The sequence below is a fragment of the Phyllostomus hastatus genome, unplaced genomic scaffold (assembly GCF_019186645.2).
Source record: "Phyllostomus hastatus isolate PE091 unplaced genomic scaffold, TTU_PhHast_1.1 phas_scaffold_60, whole genome shotgun sequence".
NCBI classification, from domain to species: Eukaryota; Metazoa; Chordata; class Mammalia; order Chiroptera; family Phyllostomidae; genus Phyllostomus; species Phyllostomus hastatus.
In genome coordinates, this window is record NW_025334038.1 from 18,060,591 (window position 1) to 18,084,962 (window position 24,372).

The window sequence follows — 24,372 nt, forward strand, 5'->3', positions numbered from 1 at the left end:
ATATGCTTTATTTTGCTCTAAAAATAAAGTTGACATTTCTTTTTATTTTTATTATGAAAAACTTTACAGATATACAAAAATGCAGATTAATTGAATAAACTCTCATGTACCTATCACCCAGGTTCATTTATATGATATATAATGACATTTTCTCTTGGACCAGAATTTCTAAAAATTGTGTCTACTCCACATTTTCTATTAACTTTCTGAAAAAGTCTGGAGCAGGGATTCCACACTTCATATGATTTTCTAGATTATATTTTAGGGATAGGTTTTTGTCTGTTAATTCAGCTATATTTTCTCTTACTCTTTTAAAAATGTATTTATCATTTTCTCTGTCCTACTTGGATAATACATTGTCACCTTTTTAAAGAAACCAATCAAGCACTTCATCATTTCTTGCATGTCCTTCTCTAGGCTAAGTTGCATTCTCCACTGGGTTTTCTAAGGGTTTTTGGTTATCATATATCAGATTGTGATCAGTAGGCAGAATATCAGAGAACTTGGGATAGACTAGCTTTCTGAAGGGATCAGTCACCAGGTCATATTTGAAATGAGAATGAGAGTAAAGCACCCTTGATGTGCTACCTAATGGTCTCATGAGTCCCCTTTCAAGGTAAAAGGAGGAACAAGCTGGGATTTGGAATCTAATCCTGGTGTCCAGAATCCAAGGGAATGGTGTCAGAAGAAACTACATTACGGGACCAAAGAATGAAGAGAAGGTTCAGAATTTCAGAGAAGAAAACTGTGGGACAAGGTGAGGATAGGTCACTTGGTCATGTTATAAAACAAGAGAAGTCCAAACATATAGTCCAGGGGGATTCTGACCCATCCTGAAGCCATCTTCAGAGAGGAGGTTTGGAGAAGGGGTAATCACCCAGTACTCATGTCCATACACACCCATTGCCCGAACTTGTTCTGCAGTCACACAGAGATGACTCATGACATTGTCCTTTGCTTTAGCCAGAACCCACTCTGTCCTGTCCTCAGTCTCCCCCTCCCACTACCACCTCCCTGATGTGAGCCCCCTAGCCCAGAGCATGGAGCAGGCGGACTCATTTCCATGGATGTCTGGTTGCATGACAGTCTGTGGGTCTCTTGCTTCTTCCCTTCAGAAAGGATCAGTTCTTGGGGAGCTGTATTTGGATCCAGCGTCACATTCACTGTCAATAAAGAAAATCCATTCTGACAATAAGCAATATTTATGGAAGTATTAAAAATAGTAATGTCATGAAATTAATATCTAAACAGGCAAACATTGTTACAGTGACATAAGGTATTTAGAGTGAAAGAACTTTTTAAGACACAGAAAACAGCCATTTCTGTCAATACCCAAGAAGTCTTTTATCACCAGCAAGTGAGTCACCATAGAGTTGCAGATCTCAGTGAAATCTTCATGCCAACAGAATCACAGTGTCTCAGCTCACAGTCTTGAAAGCAAGGATGGATACTCTACTTTTTTTCTTCCTCTCCCTTAACTAGATCACTTGGGAATGTGCACCAGGGGATCAAATTATTGTCTTTTAATCCATTTGCTTCTATTATCACTGTAAACATTGTCACTGATCCTGATTACAGGAATGTAAGTCATAGACTGTCATGTTACATGAGTTATTCAATGTTCAGGGAATGACTGCCTCATGTGACTTCTGAGGGAAGCGCACAGTGGGGTTCCCACTGCAAAGTGTGTTCCAAAGTTTCTGTTTACCTCACTTACCATTTCTACAGCTCCTTCTCTTTATCAGGCCTACAGCCACCAGAAGAAGCAATCCAAAAATAAGCGGTATCATCCATGAAAAGGTCATCTTGGAATCTAAAATGAGAACCCCCAAATCCCATTAAATTATGAAACTAGGAAAATGCCAAGTTAATCCATTGTATCTGAACAACTCCTGACCTGGAGAGGATGAGAACCTGGCCTCAGGGAGGAAGTTGGTCTGTTTCTCCCTGCTCTGTGGGAGCGGAGGAGATAGTTGAAGTTTATGTTAACTTTATTGTTTGCTCCTTGCAGTCAGACACAGTCCACACTCACATACCCAAACACACATACTCACACAGCTACACACACAAACATATTTATACAGTGATCCACACACACATACTCACACTCATGTAGTCACACATACTCATGTAGTCACACCCAGACACTCTCACACTGACATGCACACACACTCACATACACACATATGCACACAGTCACACACATGTACACATGCACAACTCACACTCATACACACACTCACACAAGCACACACACCAAAAATACATACTCACATTCACACACATTTCTCTTTCTTCTCTTTTCCAGTTCTATTACAACAATCACTGGAGAGGGTGGCAAAGGATAAGGTTATCCAGTCTACAGTCGTGAAGGCGGTGGTAAGGACCATTAGTTTTTAATCCAAAAGAAAATCCACCACGAGTAAAACAAAAAGTCTCGGTTGGTCTTCATATTTATTTCCCAAAGCTGAGAGGCACATATGAGTCACCAACCTGAGGAAGAAAAAGTCACCATTTTCTCCTCTCCAAGAAGGGGGTTGCTGACAGAGCAGGTCACGTTCACAGCAGAGCTGTCTGTGACCAACAGAAACGCCTCCACGTGGAAGAGCCCGCGGCTGTCTGGGGTCAGGACCTCTGAAGATGATGGAACTGTCTTTCCTTCCATGTCCCTCCACTGCACACGAGGCTGTGGGAACCACCCTTCTGAGCTGCACCTCAGCTGCATTTGTCCATCCTGTGTTCCCCCCAAGGTGATCTGCGGGGAAGAACCCAGACCTGGGGAAAAGAGATCAAGACACAAAACCTCCAGTCTCTGCAAGTGGCAACTTGGTTGGTGAAGTCACCGAGGAAAGGGAGATTCGGAGGCCTGAGGAGAGAGTGAGGCATATGGAGCAATTACACTCCACTTAGGGATGAGACTAGCTAGAGGGCATTTTGTTTTGTCTTATTGGGTTGTTTTTTCTCTATGGCCTTTTTTTTTTTGTATTTCTAAAATCAAATACATGTATCCCTTAGGGACAGATTAAGGGATACAACAACTTCCAAATCTAATCTTTTTTTCTTCTAAACCTGAGAACAAAATGATGTTGACCAAGGCATAAGTCATATATATGGCCAGGCAGTAAGTGAATTAGGAAATAGTCTCCAGGATGAAAATCTTACATGTGTGTCCAAAGGCAGAAAATGATGGTGTCTATTTAACTTCTCCACATGTGCTCCTGTGGCTATTACCTAAACGTGTTTATTAATTTACACACAAATCAATGAGAGAACCAAGTGGAGCATCCAAGATGTTGGCCTATGTCTTTGATAGCATTTTCTAGCCTTGGAAAATCAACTTGCATTCACAAATACAGACAGTGGCAAAATATGAAAGGGAACAATTTTGTTTTTCCTCTTCCATCCTGCCAATTCTGTAAGTATTTATTATTTTTGTTTATATGTGGATCTAGTTTAGTCTTCAAAAAATCACACTTCCTAGTAACTACATATTTCCCAGAGTTTTAATAACATTCTGTGAAACAGTGAGTCTTACGTAAAGTTATAGAGTGAAATTCTCATTATTTCATGAAATGGGTGGCCACTATGGATATCCTGGGAAGGGTACAAATTCTGTAGCCAAAAATTAAATCTGGTTTATTTGAGCTTGTGGACTTTAAGTATCTATGGCAGTTACTGCACATCAGAGGGTTTAATATAAATTTGATGAATGAATGGACATTAAAAAAATATCAGATGCCAGGAAGATTTTCCAGAACTAACATGTCAAAGCAGTAGAATCCAAAACATGTATCTGGAATCCTTACCTACTACCTTCAGATCCAAACTGCTCTCCTGGTAGACACCGTCTTTTTCGAAAAGGCACCGGTACTGCCCATCATCTGAAGTGCTGGCATTGTGTATGTGCAGGGTCAGTCTTCCCTCGCTGAGAGCATCAGTCACCAACACTGTCCTCCCTCTATATTCTGCCATCTGCTCTTTAGATACGTGGTCCCCATCCACATACACATAAACAGCAGGATAGCGGTGGGATCGGACCCACCTCACCTCCATGCTGTGTGCATTAGCCTTGGGGGACAGGGAACAGGTTAATTGTATGTCTTCCCCCACTCTGACAAGAAGGGGCTGGGAAGGTCCAATCACTTTTAAGGAAGCTGTTAAATAAACAAAGCAGACAAAACACAAGGAAAGACTCAGAATGGAGCAAATACTGTTTGTTATCAGCAAGAACATCTCAAGTGGGATTTACAACCCACCAGAATCCAGAGGGAGCTCAAAGCTCCCAGCTATCCTTTGGGAAGCAATAAATTTGGTGCAGTCAGGACAGGGGCTGTCCTTGCTCAAGGCAAAATCATCTTCTCATGTGTCAGCCTTAAAAAATCAGTAGCAGAACCCTCACCTGCCCCTGACTACAACATATTCAGATTACAGCCCAATAAAGTAATTTTGCAATTAAAATTCTTAGAATAAAATTAATACTTCATCACTTAAAATCTGTATGGCATTAAGCAACTCTTACCAGTGTATGCCTCAGTTTCTTAAACTATAAAACAAATATATCACTACCAAAATCTTAAGGTTGTTCTGGAGTTAAACAAAATAATCTATAGAAAGCTCTTGGATGACCATGTAGTGTGAACACAGGTATGCAGACTGTGAGACCTGAGGGCATTGGAGAAAATCCCACCCTCTGCCTTGATGATGGGGAGGTGACGAAAATGAGTTTCTGTGTATGTTTAGTAATGACATGTGAAGAATTCTTTCCCTGGTTTGATTTTATAATACCTTATAAGTCAGATCCAGCCATCACTTTTTACTTGCCCAAGGTCCCACAAGCATGGGGCTCTAAACACACACCAAGTTCAATGTCCCCAGATGATTTATGAGAAAAAAGATGAAGAAGTGGGGAGGTTGGCAAAGCACAGGATGCAACACACTGATGAATACACAAACAGAGTCTGTTCTTCCCACTGTGGAGAGTGGAGAAATTTGTCTGATGGCTTTCCTGGATCCAACCTCTGTTACACCTCTAGTTCCCCATGGCCATGGGCCATACCCAATTTATTCTATTCTAAATTGAGAGTTATCTTTTTCTACCAAATGGTCAGAATGCTTATACTGATGATCATTTAGAATAAAAATACAGGTATAAATTTGCATATTACCTGAATGGGGGTCAGTAATCAAAGGCAAAAATGACCTCATTATGTAATCATTTAAAATTTGTTAGGTACTTCTCACAGGAAAATTTTCTGTCAGCACAATTCTAATTTTCAGATTATTTCCTTCCATTCTACCTAAAATTTCACTTCCAATTATTTCTAGCATTTGGTTTGTTTTCTCCTTCAATTTTACCTAAAACAATACTACCTGCATTCCATATGTATCTGTCAAAATCTAAAAATGAATGTAAGAGACAGAAAATGAACAAATAATTACTAGAAGTAGTAAGGTGAACACATTGTAAGGTATAAAAGTGTCGAATCACTGTATTGTACACCTGAAACTAATATAACCAGTATAAGATGGTATACCAACTATGCTTTGTAATTTTTAAAAGAAAGAATAATCTAGGGTTTAGTTTGCTGCCATTTCTCCATCCATGTGTCTTACAGTAAATTACTTGGTAAAACAGACTGTTTCCTCATCTCTGTTACCCATGCAGGATTGCTCTCCCTGTTCATTGTCCATGGTGTGTACCAAACCCATTACCCTGCCAGGCACAGGTCAGTTAAGAGCTACAATAGATTTTGATAGAAACTAGAGAAAGCAAAATAAATTTTTGGAGATTTAGTTAACTAGGTGTGTTCTAGACATATGAAACTCCTGTTTTTCCAGAATTCAAGAGAAAATAAAGTTTAAAGTACTGGGGAAAGTCCTACAGCCCTCTTTGTTAATAACTGATATTCTACTAGAACAAGAGCTCTTTGAGAACAGCCCTACATAATCTTTTCTGTAGGGTTTTGTACACAGAGTCACACACAGTTTGTGCTCACATCTGAGTATTGGATGTACGCTCCTGAAATGCCTCCTGAACATCCAGTGGAAAGTTTAATCTTTTCTGGACTGCGAAGTATACTGACCTATGTACTAATTCCTTGAAACCTGATAATTTCATCATCATAATATATAATCCTTATCCAATCAGTATATTTGATTAAGTGGGCTATCTCATTCCCCAAGCTAAATTGTACTATACTATATTATATTATACTATACTATATTATGTTGTGTTATGTTATATCATGCCAACACTTTTAGAATCTGACACATTAAAGATTAAATTCAATGTGTTCATTTTAAAGATGAGAAAAATAGGGCCCAATGCTTTAGTTAAATCACACATAAAACATTAAGAACTTGCACTGGTAAGTCAGACATAGATTAGAAGGCAAATATCACAATTTCTTGGTGTTTTTTGGCAAGATATATATGTCTCTAAGATTGTTTCCCAACAGTAAAATGAGGATAAATCTATTAACCTTTGTAATTATCATAAGAAAAAATTCCTGTAAAGCACTGAGCATGGTGCTTGACATTAATATTTCAAATAACTAGTCATTATTTTTCTAAACCAACAACATTTTTTACCAGAGCAGGGACAGGGATTTCAGTCTCAGGACTTCCAGAGAGAGCTCAGTTTGCCTGCAGCCCTTTGCCTCTGAGCTCTCATTCCAGAGAGAAACACAGAGGAGGCTGAGAAGCTCCTGCCTCCTCAGTCAGCAGCACACCCTCAGAGCACCCGAGGGCACAGCCCTCTGACCCCCAGCTGACAGGGGGCTTAGGGAAGCTCCCTCTACACATCTAGTTTTAGTCTCAGAAGATGAGCACAGCCTAGGAACAACATGCCACTGGGCTGTATTTTGTGTGCTGGGGCTCCAGTGAACATGTCAGGTTGGTTCAGATAACTCAGAGGAGTGACTCTTCACCTGCAATCTTTCTGAAGGACAGAAGCATGTGCCAGCCTGCCCGAACACTGGCTTGGGTGTCTGATCTGTAACTAACCAGCTTTGCTGGTTAAGATTTCTGTCTGATAATGAGCAGACGTTTCCCAGGCAGAAAGGGATCCAACTTGGAAGGGAAGGCTCACAGGTGTGCAGCTCTCCTCAGATTGTGGAGTTACCTTTGAACTTCCTGAGAGCCGTTCTTTTATTTTTATGGCCCAATAGGGTCAAAAGTGTCACATCAGATTCTGGAAGGTATTGATTGAGGAGTGTTTACCACCCTAATTTTCCTCAAATTAGGAAAGGAAGAGTACTTAAGGTCATCTAAAGTACACACAGGTGCACATACACACACACTCCTGTAACAGGTAACTTGAGGGACAGCAGGGTGTTGGTGGAAGAGAAAATAAGTGATCTGCATGTGGGCAGGGTGCAGGCTGGTGGTCATGGGCTGGGAGAAAAGCTCACAGAAAGAAGGAAGATGGAGAGGAGGTGAAGGAGAAACCGAAAGAGGTTCAAATATGAACTGGTTATTTTTTAAACCATTTATCATAGGTACAGTAAAATACCTGCAGTCCAACTACTAAGAAAAAGAGAAAAACTAAAACAAACAATCAAAAACAGAAAATCGTCAGCCCAGGCAGCACAGGGTCCTAGGCTGATCTGGGAAAGCATCCTCCCAACAGTGAGGAGGTTAGAGCACCTGGGTGAGGAGCAGGTGCAGAAACCACAGCAGAGCCAGGGTGTGGAGGTGGTGGCCTCCAACTGTCATGATGACACTGCCCTCACTCACACTAGCGACTGCCCCACCAGCTGTCCTGTGTCATCTCTACACACTCCCAAGACGGCCCCTCTTCCTCCTGCCCAACAAGCAGAGATCGTGTCTCTGCCCCTTGCAAGTGTCCATCTGAGGCTCATTTGGGTTCCTATAAACACTGAAACTGACAGGTGAAAGAGCACAAATGTGCCTAAAGGAGGCTGTGGAGACCTGCACTTTGCCAGTCCCCTCTGGTACTAACTGAAGGTGGGACTTGGGAGAGTCATGCCTCAAGTTCTCATGGGGATCACATGGTGCCTCAGCAGCTGAGCCGCTTTGCCTGGGAGCCTGTCTCCCTCCAGGAAGCACAGAGGCTGACCCACCTCTGTGCAGCAGGGCTACTTACCGAGCTCATTCTGGAGTTTCTCTGGAAAAAGAATGAGAATGACATATTAGGTAAGCAATTTGTTCTAAGGGAAAGAAGTAAAATATCTCACAAAAATAAAAGCAAGTCTTCTTTTTTATTGGAAATCTGGACAAATAAAAAAGAAATTAAACATAGAAAAATATTCTTTCCCACCTGGTGGTTCAGCTGTTTTTCCTTTTCCCTGCACAACAAAAATGCTCTCAGTTCTACCACCTCATAATACATATTCTTTTCATAAATGTATGGAAAGTATAAAATACATGGACATTGAGAATTATCACCTATAATTCCAAACTGAGAAATGAGACATGTATGTGTGTGGCTCATTTTAACATTAACATACAACATTTTCTTCAATTTTTTGATATCCATTTATAATAACTATTGTCTTATATCCTTATATCTAAATGTCCATGGTGTCAAAAAAAAAGAATCTTTACCTAATTGGAAATGTCTTTTTATACATAGATAGATAGTTATAATCTTTATCACTAAATACTTCATCATGAGGATTTTTCAAATATTAAAATTTTTTTGAAAATACATTTTTCATCAATGCTATAATAATAGTAACATAAAACACTTAATACTCCACTGTTGTATTGGATTGTTTTAGCTTTTGATTTTGTTGCTATTTATCAATGAAGCCATAATTAGGATCCTATTCTGTAAATAGTTGTCTCCATCTTTGATTTTCTTTATGTGATAGCTTCCCACAAGTAGTCAGTACAATACCACATAAGAAAGCATTTCAGTTGAAAGAATGTAGTGTATGTATGTATGTATTTTTGTTTTTTGAAACAACATGGTTTATTATCTCTGAAGTCACAGATGTTATTTACATGATGAGAACAGTTGTTATTTAGTAATTATATCCCCAGCTGTAAAGTTTCCCAGATCCGACTTGGGACAAATTAAACTTGAGTGTGTTCAAACATGTTTTTTCAGTGTTCTCGAATGGAAGGCAGATTGAGGGCTCCCAGTTAATTCCTCAAAAGCTATTCTCCTCATATATTTGTGGAATAGGAGCTACTATAAAGGACACATGGACGAAACCAAGGGGAAGGGTGGAAGCAAGGGAAAGAGGTAGGTTGGGGGGAGGGGTGGGGAGAAAATACAGACAACTGTAATTGAACAACAATAAAATAATTTACATAAAAATAATAAAATGTAAATTAAAAAATTCATGGAACTGGGACAATAGTAGTCATGTAATAAGCTGTACTTGCATTTCTTCGGTACAACATATTTCTCTGTACGAAAGCATACGTGGCTGAATAGACCGAGCAAAAGACTCATTTCTTTTTTTTAATACAGTAAATGATATGATTTTATTTTTGTAAAAACTCTTTTTTTCATTTTTTATTGATGTTCAAGTATAGTTGTATCCACTCTCCCCCCCACCACTTCCCCCCCACCCCACTGCCCCCCCACCTCCCACCCTCAATCCCAATCCCCTTTGGCTTTGTCCATGGGTCCTTTATACATGTTCACTGATGACCCTTCCCCTCCCCCATCCCCTCTGGTTGCTGTCAGTTTGTTCTTTATTTCAGTGTCTCTGGTTGTATTTTGCTTGCTTATTTGCTTTGTTGATTAGGTTCTACTTATAAGTGTGATCATATGGTATTTGTCTGTCAATGCCTAATTTCACTTAAAATAATGCTCTTTGGTTACATCCATGCTGTCATGAAGGGTAGGAGCTCCTCTTTCTTTCTGCTGTGCAGTATTCCATTGTGTAAATGTACCATAGTTTTTTGATCCACTCATTTACTGATGGGCACTTAGGTTTCTTCTAGCACTTGGCTATTGTAAATTGTGCTGCTATGAGCATTGGGGTGCATAGGTCATTTTGAATTGGTGTTTTGGGATTCTTAGGGTATAATCCCAACAGTGGAATTGCTGGGTCAAAAGGTAATTCCATTTTTAGTTTTTAGAGGAAATTTCATACTGTTTTCCACAGTGGCTGCACCAGTTTGCATTCCCACCAACAGTGCACTAAGGTTCCCTTTTCTCTACAACCTCTCCAGCACTTGTTTGTTTATTTGTTTGTTTATGATGGCCATTCTGACAAGTGTGTAGTGGGATCTCATTGTGGTCTTAATTTTCATCTCTTTGATGGCTAGTGATGCTGAGCATCCTTTCATATGTCTCTGAGCCCTCTGTATGTCCTCCTTGGAGAAGTGTCTGTTCAGGTCTTTTGCCCATTTTTTAATTGCATTGTTTGAAAGAATGTAGTTTTATTTCCTTTACAATGTCATGCACATTTGTGAGTAAAGAAGATCTTGAACTTGGAAATAATTACAATACTATTATCAATAGCTATTTAGTCAAAATACAGTGTATATATTTTCAGTCATAAATGTTTTATAGTTTTTAATACACAGTACTAAATGTTAGATAATTTTCTTGGTTAAGAAAATATTAGGTGTTATGGGACTGTCCCTGGACCCCTCCTGCTAATCTGAGCATCTTGGTCCTACAGGGAGAGCACTGACCTGGGATGGAGATGACTGAGCCCTTCTCCTCAGCGAGGACAGGGTTGTGGATGAAGCAGGACACGGTTTCTGCAGAGGCATTCCTGACCACGAGCATGTCTTCCACGTAGAACAAGCCATCTTCATCTTGGATGTGATACTCAGAGAAAGTTAGCAGCTTCTCTCCCTTCATGTCTTCCCAATAAACCTGGGGCTCTGGGAACCAGCCTTCTGCAGTGCAGACAAGCTGGATTTCACCTTCCTCAGAGCCCACCATGTGGATGTGAGGGGCAGACCCCAGACCTGTAGAGGAAGGACATAGCCCTGGGGTTCAGAGCCTGCGGAGGCACACATCATAGAGCCTGAGATCCCAGTGCCATTGTTCCGAGGAGAGAGGAGAGGTTGAGGGATCTGGGGAGCAAAGACCATGCCAAGTCTTCTTTCCATTCAAATTGGAGCTCCCATACACTGCAATTGTTCCTGAGTCTGGATATTTACATTTTAGCATATGAGCAATATTTTTCTTTGGATCCAGACAGGAGAATAAGGAAAAAGGACATTTGACATGTGGCTTATGTCTCTAGTACTGTAAACAAAGATGTGTTATAATTTACTCATGAACCCACACATGCCACAAACTCTGCCTTTTTCATCTTAATATTATTGTGTAAGGCACTTTGCCTGGCATTTTGAATGATATCTTGACTCCAGTTTAAATAGAATATTTAGTACAAAGTCAGACATCACTTCCATGGGGACTATTCTTTCCATTCTCTTTGTCGGTGGTTGTGATCTTGGGATGCTACTGGATACCTGAGGAGTGTAAAATGAGAAGGTCCATGAGGAGTTCCTGTATCTAAATATTCCACTCCGTGGAAAAATGTTTTTGAGAAACTCTAGTTTTTATATAATGTTCTTTCTCATCAACACAACTCTCAAACCTAAACAAAGGAGGCTATATTTTCCCTAAGTGGTAATTCTGTCTCTATGGCTCCTTCCACGAGAGCCTTGGAAAACGTGTGGCTTATTTTCAAATGTCCCTGACAGTGGAATGCCTTAGTATGTGCCCCACCCCCTTCGCTCCAAGTCTCAGGAACATATGGATCCCTTCTTCCATCTTAAGTCATCTTGAACATAATAACAACAGTTTAAGTGTGTTTTTAAGTATTAGGAAATAGCTTCATGGAGAAGTAAAAAGGAAGCAGTAGCAGCACGATTCTGCTTTGTCTCCACAGAACTGTCTGCCTGATAAGGTAAATGGATTCATCTGATTTTCTCTTCAGCGTGTGGAGGAGTTATTCCTGCCAGGAAACCCTTTGATCATTTATACTTTTCAGATATTTGTTCTTATTTAAGACACATCCTTTCTTCAAGGATCCCTTTCTCACTGACTCCTTCCTGCTTTGCTGATACAAAACCACATGCAGAACCTGACATTCACAGTGAGTCCCCAACTCATTGAACATGGTATATGATAATCTCCATAAAAGCACAAAGTTCCTAACCACTTCAGTCCCATGCCTAGCTTTCTAACTGGAGGAATTATATAAGAAACAAAGTGTTCACATCTCAGGTACTGCTCATTTGATGTTGGGTAGAGAACAACCAATTCCATCGCAATACGGATGCTGGGCAGTCAGCTAGACTCACTCAGTAATGGACTTGCCCTTAAACATCAGCCTATGTGGCACAATTCATATCTCAGCAAAATTGCTGATGACATGTTCATGGATTTAAAATAATTGTCAAGAATAGTCAAAACCATGTAAGTTAAATTTAGGAATATTGCTTATGTGAGCTTTAGAGATTTCAGAACTACTTGCTCTCAGGTGAATCAGGCTGGACAACTGGGCATTAGGAATTGTCTTGATGATTAAAGGGAGTTCTTTAACTGGCAATAAACATCACAAATTAATAGACTTCTCCCTCCAACACCCCATGTCTTTTCCCAGATATTCACCTGCTACTTTGAGCAGCAAACTGGTTTCTCCATGATAGTTTTCCTCTTGGAAATGGCACCAGTATTGCCCATCATCAGATGGTCGGATACTGTGCATCTTCAGAGCCACCGTTCCTTCAGCAAAGTCATCCTCTACCCACTGCACTCGGCTCCTGTGGTCCTCTGTCTGCATCTCAGTCACCTCAGCTCCGACCCGATGTGCTATTTGTACGCTGGGCTCCAAACGGTACCACCTCACCTCCATGTGCACTGCAGTCCTCTTGGGGAGGAGCTGACATGTTAGTAGGGCATCTTCCCCTACCCTGGCCACGATGGGTTGGGCAGGACCAATCACTCTAAAGTCATCTACAAAACAGTGAAAAGGAGGAACCAGGAAAGGCCAACTGGAAGATTAACAAGCTTGCTTTGGATGGCCCAACCTGGTGACTCGCATATTTGGCTGTTACAGAGATGGTTTTCTGTACTGAAAATAACACACAGCTTAAAAATGTGAGTGCCTGTGCCAAATCTGTCACCAGCTGTGGTTCTGGGGGCAAATGCATTATTTTCAGTGAGATTGGAGATTTTGAATGTGCAGAACTGTCTGCAATCTCAATTTCTTCATCTTTAAGATACTAAAACTATCATTTCTGGGCTGTTTTTATTCTCAGATTAATGTGTAAACCCATGTTTTAATTGGGAGCTTCATTAATGATTTATTTTATATTTTATAGTGATTTATTTTAGTGATTTCTCTTTATATTGTTAATGACTGACACTGCAATTACTTTCTTACAATTTAGGCAATACATTTATTCAATAGGTTTTTCAACTTTTCAGGGTTGCTCTTGCTCTCCCTTCTTTTTTTTGGCCTGGAGTAGGCAGGACTCCTGTCACTGGGGCCATTGTACAAGGCAGGTTTTACAGGGACAATTTCTGGCAGATTAAGGGAAATGATTTGTCTAGGGAGTTTGAGCCTTTCAATCAGATATTGAGTCTTGTCTGACTTCTTCATTATTATCTGCAAATTGAAAATATATTTAATAATTCTGTTTGTTGTTATGTTTAATAATTTTATATGCCATGTATAGTATGTCTTTTTGAGCCTAACATGCTGTAAGGATTTTGTGGAGATCCAGTCCTCCTCAGAAAGAACCTCACCTTGCTTAGTTGTTGTTCAATATCAAGAGATGCTGTTCAAAAATTTGCTGTAGAACTCAAGTGGAGTCTGCTTCCGTTCTTCACTGATGGAACCTGAATATGGAGCTAGAACTGGTCGTACCATCTGGCTGACTGCTTTCACAGGTGAAGGAAATGCACTCCCCAGAGGGGAGGGAGCCACACCCCATCACATACTTCCTGATGCGCCCTGTCTTGAACCCGAGCCTTCTGATGTCCTTTCCTGTGTGTTTCCCACTGTGACACGCTGCATTTGGTGGTGTTGGGGGGCTCAGATATTACCCACTGACACTGAATTTTCATAATCCTTTTTCAAAGTACAATATTTTGACCAACAAAATTCAGCTACTAAGATTTCCAAACCCATTTACTGGAAGTCTCTCCTTCTAGTGTTTTATTTCCAAGTGTTTTATGCTATTCAATTTATGATATAAAGCATTTTTGTAGCCTCCAAAGTGCTGTCCTGCACAGAAGCTAGAGAATTAATGAATGCTCTAACACGTTCCAGGTGGATTCAAGTGTTTCCCATGTACAGACTCATTTAATCTCACAGCTCACGCTAACCTATGAGATGTAGGTATGTTGTTATTTTTATTATAAAGATGAGGACACTAAAGCAGAAGTTACTCAGGCAACTGTCCAAAGGTAATGCAGCTGGAAGTGGAGGGCCTCTTTTTGGAATACAGATGTTTTAGCTCCTAGTCCCCACTCTTAAGAGTATACTACCCCTTTTGAATTAAACCCCTGCACCCAGACTGGGTCTCCAGGACATTTGGGTTTAGTGTGGAGCAGGGGAGGGCATCCTACCTGGCTGCTTCATGGTGAGCAGTATGAAGAAGAAGGAGGCCACTGCACCAGACAGGCTGTATCCTGGAAAGTCCACCATCCTCCCTGGAGCAAACGCAAGAGAAAATGTGGCCATACTTGAGTGAGGCTGCAATACTGACATACTGACTGCACATTCTGTGGCTCCCAGTGATGATGTAGTCATAACGAGGAATCAACATCAACCCCTCCACAAGCAAACAGTAAAATCGGCTTGGCTCCATTTCTCATGTCATTGATCATTTCTGACCCCTTAGCCAATGTGTAGCCCTTTAAGCTATGTTTAGACCTGAAGGAAGATTTCTGATAGAAACAAAAGCTTTCCCGGGCTAAAGGGACAATGATATTTACATTTTTTAAAAATCTCGTTAGTTTCATCTATTCGGAGCATGAAGACATTATAAACCAGGGGTCAAATATTTTTTTCTCAATCTCCTACCAGCCCCTCATTCAAATTCATCACTGGAGCTTCCTAGATGCAGAGGAAGGAACAGGAAGGCTCTGACCCCTATGCTGCAGCCAGGAAGCCCTCCTCAGTGGGAGGAAGCCAGGGGCAAAGGGGCACCTTGGAAAGGAAGGAAAGAATAATGGAAATGGTGCTGCACAAAGATATGGCCAAGGAAGCAACCCTAAATGGCCTTTCAGGATTGTCTTGAAGACACATAGGAATAAATAAAAGAAATAGCCCAACCGGCAGAGATTGGCAAACCCAATAGGCCCACTGTGCCTGCATTGCAGAAATACTTTTTCACAGCTGAAATGTTTTAAAGCTTCCAGGACAAAAACAGAGCACTAGCTTTTGTTTGGAAACTAAAGAGTTCAGAATGAAAAAGTCTAAGACTTACTCTATCTGGTTTGTGAAGTATCTAATTGACAGAAAGATTTGCTTCACATCAGTAAGTCATTCGCTACTTCTCTTTCCTCAGAAACTAACGCTAGCAAGATTTTACAGAGCAGGGAAATCAACAGTCACCTGAATCTCGGGTTTTAGGAGATTATTTTACTCTATTATGAATCTGTTTTCTTTTTTAATGATGCATACTGTCATCAAAATATCTCTAAGGAAAATGAGATTAGCCCAGTCATGATGCCTAGATCTGAAAGAGTACAAAAATATTTGTATGAAAATGAGACTGCCATTTATTGCCACATATCCGTCACTTCCTCTGAGACTGAAGGAAATTGCTGATGCCTCCTTGACACCCGTGAGATAAGCAGAAACATTCTGTTCCACTGAGTAAGAGCAAAGAGAGGCCACAAAGCCCAGGCCAAGAACCATGGCTGTTCGTGTGAACTAAGGACCCTACTTGCTACAAACCAGTTTATAGGTCTGTGTAGCTTTAGGTCTTTTACATTAAAGCAGCAGGGAAACCTACAAATGCATTCTAGCAAAAAATTGTCCAAATCAATGAGGCTTTAAAGAAAGTTGTGAAAACACATCTTAACTGTTACTGGTGCTGACAGACATTTGTGCACGAGTGTAAAGGGGGAGAAACACTGCCTGGCCCAGGGTTCCCGATGGGGAAGGGGGCGGTTTTGACCTTGGAGGACACCTGGCAATGTCTGCAGATGGTTTTGGTGGTCACACTGGGGGAGGAAACATTAACAGGTGGTAGCTGGGATGTTGCTCGCCATCCCACGAAGCACGGCAGCTGGGGCAGCCCGAAACATCCGCAGTGCTGAGAAAAACACTGCCCTTGATCACCTGTCCATGTGCTGAAAGTCTTTGGCACATTTTTATACATAAATAACTGGACTTAAGTTGTAACTTTAAATCATAACAGTTTAATTGTAAGCTTTTTGGCATCTCTATTTTACCATTTGAATGTAGGCTATGAATCTTCCAAAACTGCCACTGAGGTTAAATGTGGTCAACCTTACTATTGTCAGGAGACATGATCTAACGTGTATATGTGCCACCAAATTTGGAAAAGCCACGTTTTGTTTAACTTTCTGAGTGAAGTACAAGTGTTAAGCTGCCATGATAAGTGTTGGCTTGTACTTAGGCATTAGGTGAATCACAATTCTGAATTCCAAGGTCTCCTCATATTCATGTGAAAGCAAATTGCAAATGACCATGTCAGGTGCTGTTAGAGGGGTTTTTTGTAAAACAAAAAAAGCAAACCTCAAAACTTAAATTCTTAAAATGCTAAGTAACCACAGTAATTAACAGGTGAGGATTAAATCAGTTCACAAAGTTTGAAGTTTATGTATCTATTTAACTTAAAACATATATACAGATCATTACATGTTAAAATAACACATTTTTATAGTGAGAAAGCAAAGTAAAATAAGAGTTCTCAGAGACAATGTGTTTCCTTCCATGTCCTGAGAATCTTCTCTCTGATGGAGATGATTATTCCTGACATTTTTCCAGCTGTATCATCACCATGCGACAGACAAGGCCACTGAGGCTCAGAGACACAAACACACATCATGTAGGAAAATGGTCAGTGTGATTCTGGGTTTCTAAGTGTTGGTCAAGTGCCCCCCTCACTTGCTTCACAGCAATATCATGAGACTCACATAAGCGCTTTGAAAAATCTGAAGGGAGTAGTAGCACAGAACACAAGCGGGAGGCATTCCAACAGTGACAGTCTCCCAGCCGGATGCACGCTCTCTACACGTCCTACTTCCTCATCTTCCTCGACTTCCACGCCTTGCCCTGGTGTCCTCCACTGGGACTCTGCAAACCACTCACCTGTCTCCCTCTGTCCTTCAGGTGGAAACTGGGCTGGTGGTGTTCTCCTCACTGGAGTTCAGGTGCACCCTTCATCCACTTAGCTGGTGTCCAAAGGCTGGAGTGAGAGCTCTGGGAGGCCAGAGGGGGTGCAGGTGGCCCTGGTGAGGGAAGCTTCCAGTGAGGGAGAGTGTGTGCTGCTGTGCCCACACTGAAGGGAGAGCTAAGACCCCAAGGCTGGTTCTGAAAATCAAATTCTAATCAGAATAACGTGTTCCTCCCACTGGCCGCAATCCTCTGAAAAGGGAAACTCAGACAACAAGTGGACTTTGACTGAGTTTAGTTATGACTTCTTTGAACCTGCAGTGACATTAGCACTCCTCACCCTTCCCCAGAACCAGGACATCAGCTGGTCCCATGTGACACAGGCTCTGCACCATGCCCATCAGGTCCTCACACTGCACTCTCTGCAGGTGGTCTGCCTCCCCCTTCCCTCTGCCTGCCAGGCGGCAAGGATCCCCCACCTGGGGCCAAGTCACCAGAATACGGTGCCCATAGGGCTTAGAGTTGGAAACAAGATGGAATAGCAATGATCCCACCTCTCATTTTACTGATGGGAGAACAGAGGCCCAGGGAAGGGAATTAACCTTCTCCAGCACCACAGCCCCAGGCCAAGGTCCCTTGTTTGCTAGTTTATTGCTTTTTACTTGGGTTCTTTATCTCCCTTTGCTGAATAATAAAGAGTTTAATTACCCTCAGACATTGACAAAGAAATTTAATAAACCTCTCAACACAGTGTTTGGGCACAAAATTATAATGATAGAGTTTGTAGGCACATTTTATGTATGTGGTTTGTTTAGGTTAGATTTTTCCTCAAATTCTCCAAGTCAGTTTTTCTTGAATCACAGTGCAAGTGGCCCTGGGGTTAGTAGGTGTATTCCAAGGGATTCAAGAGTTCCCAAAATAATTTTTAATTTAATTTTAGATGTCCATTTAACTGTAAATTATAAGAATATGTAACATGATGATGTGATTGAAAGTTTTCCCCTGAAGTTTCTTTTCCTTCCCTGTTATGATCAGCCCGTATTTTGTCACCTGACTTGAGGTTGCTACTTTTTTTTTCAATTACAGTTGACATGTAATATTATTTTCTGTTAGTTTCAGGTGCATAGCTTAGTGGTTAGACATTTATATAATTTACACAGTGATTCCCCTGATATTTCCAGTACCCACCTGGCACCACACAGTTAATACAATATTACTGACTATATTCCCTGTGCTGTGCTTTACCTCCCCATGATGATTCTGTAACTACCAATCTGTACTTCTCAATCCCTTCATCATCCAGCCCCCCAACTCTCCTCCCCTCTGATACCCATCAGTTTGTTCTTTGTATGTGAGTCTGTTTCTGTTTTGTTTATTTATTTTGTTCTTTAGATTTCACACAGAAGTGAAATCATATGCATTTACCTTTCTTTGTCTGACTTATTTCCTTAGAATGATACCTTCTAGGTCAATCCCTGCTGTAGGAAATGCTATTTCATTCTTTTTTAGAGGTTTCTTTTCTTTTCTTTTCTTTTTTTTAACAGTTTGAAGGACCTTTATTAAAACCAGCATTCAAATAGTATCTCAAGGGTGAAATTTTGTTTCAGCAAAACCAATTTAAAAATTTTAAAATTAATCTTGTTAAAGGGGATAATATCCCTTTCTCCCACTTTATCTGCTATAGTTCATTACACCAAATAAACAAGGCAGACATTGTTTGATCATCTGCACTGAAATAAATAAATAAGAAGGAAAACTGCATTTTCATAAGTGCCAAATATCAGAAACCACATGAAATCAGAGTGTAATTATAGGAAGCTGCTATTCTTTTTTTAATGTACTTTACTGATTATGCTATTACAGTTGTCCCAATTTCCCCTTTTGCCCCCTCCACCAGGTACCCTCCAACCCACCCTGCAATACCCCCTAAGTTCATGGCCATGGGTCATGCATACAAGTTTTTTGGCTACTCCATTTCCTATAATGTTCTTAACATCTGCATATCTATTCTGTACCTACAGGTTCTTACTTTTTAATCCCTGTACCTTTTCCCCTATTCTCTCCCTTCACTTTCCCAGTTGATAATCCTTCAAATGATCTCCATATCTATGATTCTGTTTCTGTTCTGTTTGTTTGCTTAGTTTATTTTTGCTTTTTAGATTCATTCAGCTGTTAATTGTTGTGAATTTATTGCCATTTTAATGTTCATAGTTTTTATTTTTTTCTTACATAAGTCCCTTTACCATATCATGTAATAATTAATGGCTTAGTGATGATGAATTCCTTTAGCCTTACCTTCTCTGGGAAGAACTTTATTTGCCCCTCCATTCCAAATGATAGCTTTGCTGGATAGAATAATCTACTTGTTTTTAATAATCTTTGTTTTTCATCATTTTGAATTCTCCTTGCCAGTCCCTTCTAGCCTGCAAAGTTTTTTTTTAGAAGTCAGCTAACACTCTTATGGGAACTCCTTTGTAGGTAATTTTCTGCTTTTCTCTTCCTGCGTTTAAGATTGTCTCTTTATCTTTAACCTTTGGCACTTTACTTACGATGTGTCCTGGTATGGTCCTCTTTACTTCCATCTTGTTTGGGACTCTCTGTGCTTCCTGGACTTGGATGTCTATTTCCTTCACCAAATTAGGGAAGTTTTCCTTCATTATTTTTTCAAATAAGTTTTCAGTTTCTTGCTCTTTATCATCTCCTTCCAGCAACCTTATGATTCAAATGTTGGTGCTTTTGAAGTTGTCCCAGAGGCTCCTTACCCTATCCTTGTTTTCCTGGATTCTTTTTTCTTCTTGCTCCTCTGATTGAATGTTTTTTTCTTCCTTGTGTTACAAATCATTGATTTATTTCTCAGCTTCATCCACTCCACTGTTGATTCCCTATAAATTTTTCTTTATTTCACTTAGTGTAACCTTCATTTCTGCCTGGGTCTTTTTTATGCTGTTGAAGTACCCAGTGAGATCCTTGAGCATCCTAATAACCAGTACTTGAACTCTGTATCTGACAGATTGCTTTTCTCCATTTTGTTTAGTTCTTTTCCTGGAGTTTTCTTTTGTTCTTTCATTTAGGCCATATTTATTTCTCCTAATTTTGACAGCCTCCCTGTGTTTGTTTCTGTGTATTGGTAGAGCTGCTTTGACTCCCTGTCTTAGTAGCATGGTCTATGGTAAAATAGTGCACCCATAAGTTGGATGGGGCAGAGCCTTAGGTAATGGCCAGGGCAGGACAACCCATGTGAACCAAGTTGATGGAGTCGCAGGTATGTTGCCACCATTCTGTGGCTCTGTGTGAGGGAGGGCTCATAAAATGGACAATGGCCATAGCCTGGCCTCTGGAGTTTTTTCCAAGAGGAAGTTGCCCCCCCTCATACTTGCCCTGATGCCAGACACTTCAGCTTCTCTCCGTATGCCACTGGTGCCCTTCCAGTTGCTTCCCCAGTGCTGGAGCCCAGAGGAAATGAGTCTGTATAAGTCCTAAGTCCGTTTCAGGTCCTTTAAGAGGAGATACCTGAGAACCCCGCAGTTTCTTCCACCACCCAAACCCTCACTGGTTTTTACAGGCACAAGTCATGAGAACTTACCATCCTGGCAGTGGAACACTGGGCTGAGTGGTATGGTGTGGGGCTGGGGTTCATCAGTCTGAGGTATCCCTCCCATTTTTATCCACCACATGTGGATGTGGGACTGCCCAGTCCGAATGTCCATCCCTCCTACCCCTCTCAAAGAATGCGACTTATTTAATTCCTTAGTTATTGGACTTCCATACAGCTTGGATTTCTGATTATTCTGAGTGGCAGTTGTTTTGTAGTTTAATTGTACTTAATTTTTGTTGTGGTTGTGCAAAGAGGCGAGCTGTGTTCACCTACACCTCCATCTTGATGGAGCTCTAGAGTCCCAGTTGCTATTCTTAATGTAAGAATTTCCCCTCTATTTTTCAGTGTAGATAAAGACCCTCCCCACTGTGGAGGGTGAGATGGGGGTTTGAAGAGGAAAGACAAAAATGTTGGTGAGTCTCTTCACCCTGTCTCTCTCTCAGTCAGAGTAGAGAGGGCAGGCCTCCCTTCACCTCTGTTTCTGAAATGGCAGCGGTACCCACATACTTCTTGCTCCACAACTGTGCTGAAGAGCAGCAGCAAAGGGAAAAGTCACCTGGACAAGAAGAGGCAGGCCCGGGAAGGTGCAAATACTGGAATGCAAGTTTGCTGCCTAAATGCTGGCAGGAAATGATACAGCAAGAGGAGAGAGATTTATGGAAGGACAGTGACCCCCAGGGGGCACTGTGTGACCACGACACGCAGTGGGAGCCAATGCTGGGAATGAGAGATTTACGCACCAACTATACACCACTTCCTACTTCGGGACTTAGAAATAACCCTGGGGAAGAGCTTATTTTAAATTATTTATTGTTGTGAAAGCCATTGAATTTATCTGAAAATAGCTAAATTAACTTCTCTGCTGTAAGACATTATAGTGCTTGACCTAAAAATTTGGGGCAGTAATAGAAAAGTGCAGAACTTTTCACATCCAAATTTGTGGAAATATTGTAGCCACTGCACATATTCCGTATTATCTGGATGACATACAGTGGAGGAACTCTTTCTGGAGTCTCATCTTTGCCTTTTGTTATGGTCACTCCATTAGCACTAGTAGAGTCATTCATCAACATGGCCACCAGAGGGCAGCAGAGACACATCACTGTCAGGACTTCAAGGGCTTTTTGTGATTCACAAATGTTTCCTCCTCCAAATCTGTTCTTGAGTGACCCACATTTATACTCCCTCAGCCAGTAAATGACAAAAAGGAGCCCTGAGCTTAGAATGCTGAGATTTTAATTCTACTTTTGCTGTAAAATTGGACAAGGTTTACTTTGGATAAATCTGTTAATTTCTGGGGCTTCAATTTTCTTAGCTTCAAAATGGCAATTCTATTCAGCTGTGAAAAGGAAGTAAATCTTAGTTTTTGTGACAATATGGATGGACTTTGACAGTATTATGCTAAATTAAATCAGTCAATCAAAGAAAGACAAATACCATATGATTTCACCTATATGTTGAATCTAATGAACAAAATAAACAGAAGACAGACTTGGGGATACAGAGATCAGCAGGGAGGGGGTTAGGGTTTGGATGAGAAAGGGGAGGGATTATTTTAAAAAGGAAAGAGAGAGAAAGAAGCAAAGAGAGAGAGAGGGAGGAAAGAACAGGGAAGGAGGAAGAGGGAGGGAGGAATGACAAGAAAAAAGGAAAGAAAGAAAGAAAAGGAGAAAGGAATGAAGACAGACTCATGGACATAGACAACAGTGGAAAGGGGATGGGGGAGGAAGACAAGGGTAAAGCAGGGGTAAATGGTGATGGAAGGAGACTTGACTTGGGTCGGTAAACACACAATAGAATGTACAGATAATGTATTGTAGAATTGTGTACCTGAAACCTATATAATTTTATTAACCAATGTCACCCTAATAAATTTAATAAAAAATAAAAATAAAATTGTGATAATATGTGCATAACTCATATTAAAATATTCTGTAAAGGCCCTGGCTGATGTGGCTCACTTGATTGGAGCATCATCACCTAGCCGAAAGGCTGTGGGTTTGATTCCCGGTCAGGGCACACACCTAGGTTGCAGGTTTGATCCCTGGGTGCCCACAATTCTCTGGTCCCATAGCGTATGGGAGGCAGCTGATCAATGTTTCTCTTACATCAATGTTTCTCTCTTTTCCTGCTTCTCTTCCTTCCTCTCTCTCTAAAAGCAATGGAAAAAAATATCCTCAGGTGAGGCTAAAATATTTATATTTATGACAGAAAATCCCAACTTAGGTATAAGATTTTGTTATTGGGAGTGGGATGTCATGGAAAGGTGGTAGACTAGAACAATAGAAATGATAAATGAAAATAAGAAAAGAACATTAATGAAAGAGGACATACCAGTCTTGCTATGAATTCAGGAAAATTCAGGTGATGGCCATCAGCTCAATTCCTGAGGACTTGGTGGAAAATGTTTTTGCTGGTTGTCAGGTCAACTCACCAGAAAGGTAATTATTTATTTCATGGAGTTTCCTGGCAATGGGTCTCATAAATGTAGAGTTCCCTGGGTGGGGGGAGAGTTATCAACCCTCATATGCTGGTGTCCTGACAGTATGTCATTCCACAGTTGTCTTGGTGTGTATTATGACTGGGAGGGAGACAGCACTGACAGAGATGCCACCCGAGTGCTGGGTCAGGGGCCTGGGGCTCCTGAGAGGTGGGAAGTGGGTTGATGCTCAAAAACAGATGATGGCGTTCCTTCAGCAGCATGGCCACCTGGGGAAGGGGGTCCTGGACCCCATGTTCCTCCCACCCCCATCACTCTGTATGTTCTGGAACAACTACAGGCAAGAAAGCCTGACTCTCAATTGTTGCTGCTGTTTGGAACAAGCCTGAGACTCTGAAATGTTGTTTTAAACAGTGTTTCTTAGATTTGTTGCTCTTGCAAATTTATGCTTCTGATACAGAAAAAAAGATAGTTGGTTAGAGAGAGGGGACTCCCTCACTATGAGGTATTAAGAGTCCAGGTTGCCCATCACAGGGTCAGCGATGGTTTTAGTAGGTCCTAGAAATGGCTGAGTGCAGGACAGGGGCAAGCCAACAGCCCTGAGCTCTGGGACGGCGGCACCCCACAGAGCAGTGTGTTCCTAGGTATAAATAGCCTGAAAATTAGATCCTGAAAGGATAGGAACAAGTTACTCTGTATCTCTATTGGAGGCCCCTCTATAATGTCTCAGGGGCCACCAAGATGGAGGCCACATGGGGATAAACACTCAGCAAACAGCTCTGAGGCTCCCTGGTGTGTTAGCCTCCTCACCCTACCCCACCTGACCCAGTGTTGCCTCGGCCTCAGCAGTGGGCACTGTGGACAAGGACCTGGGCTGCCCCACCTGAGATCTCCATGGCTTAGGGCTGTGACAATGTTCCTTGCAATCACAGGGAAGGACAGCATTGTCATCTGGCCAAAACCCAAGGAAGGAAAATAATCAGCAACAAAGTGAGGTCCTGTGGACTGAGAAGCCACTTGAAGGACAATGAAGAAGATGGTAATTTCTAAAGTTCATGCCACCAGAA

The 24,372-nt window shown here is 41.2% G+C and overlaps 1 protein-coding gene across 2 annotated transcripts; it reads right to left on the reverse strand.

Annotated features, from left to right (window-relative positions):
* Nucleotides 1-758: 758 nt before the first annotated feature.
* Nucleotides 759-17,563, reverse strand: BTNL2 (butyrophilin like 2). Of its 2 annotated transcripts, none has more exons than XM_045826166.1 (9): nt 17,247-17,563; nt 14,528-14,611; nt 12,563-12,821; nt 10,624-10,905; nt 8,108-8,128; nt 3,807-4,154; nt 2,494-2,775; nt 1,718-1,813; nt 759-1,163 (listed from the first exon to the last, which is right to left on the reverse strand). In XM_045826166.1, the coding sequence occupies exons 3-9, from the start codon at nt 12,804-12,806 to the stop codon at nt 940-942; spliced, it is 1,497 nt and encodes a 498-aa protein (XP_045682122.1). In that variant the 5' UTR covers nt 12,807-12,821; nt 14,528-14,611; nt 17,247-17,563; the 3' UTR covers nt 759-939. The 2 variants fall into 2 exon arrangements, with proteins under 2 accessions (XP_045682122.1, XP_045682121.1); XM_045826165.1 differs by having other exon boundaries at nt 12,563-12,907; nt 17,247-17,562.
* Between the last annotated feature and the right edge of the window lie 6,809 nt (nt 17,564-24,372).

Coding starts and splice junctions, on each gene's coding strand:
- BTNL2 (XM_045826165.1), bottom strand. CDS start 14,606: ATGGTGGACTTTCCAGGATACAGCCTGTCTGGTGCAGTGGCCTCCTTC. Junction 8,129..10,623: donor CTCAGTCATCTCCATCCCAG/GTCAGTGCTCTC, acceptor TTCTTTTTCCAG/AGAAACTCCAGAATGAGCTC. Junction 1,814..2,493: donor GGTGACTTTTTCTTCCTCAG/GTTGGTGACTCA, acceptor TTCTCATTTTAG/ATTCCAAGATGACCTTTTCA.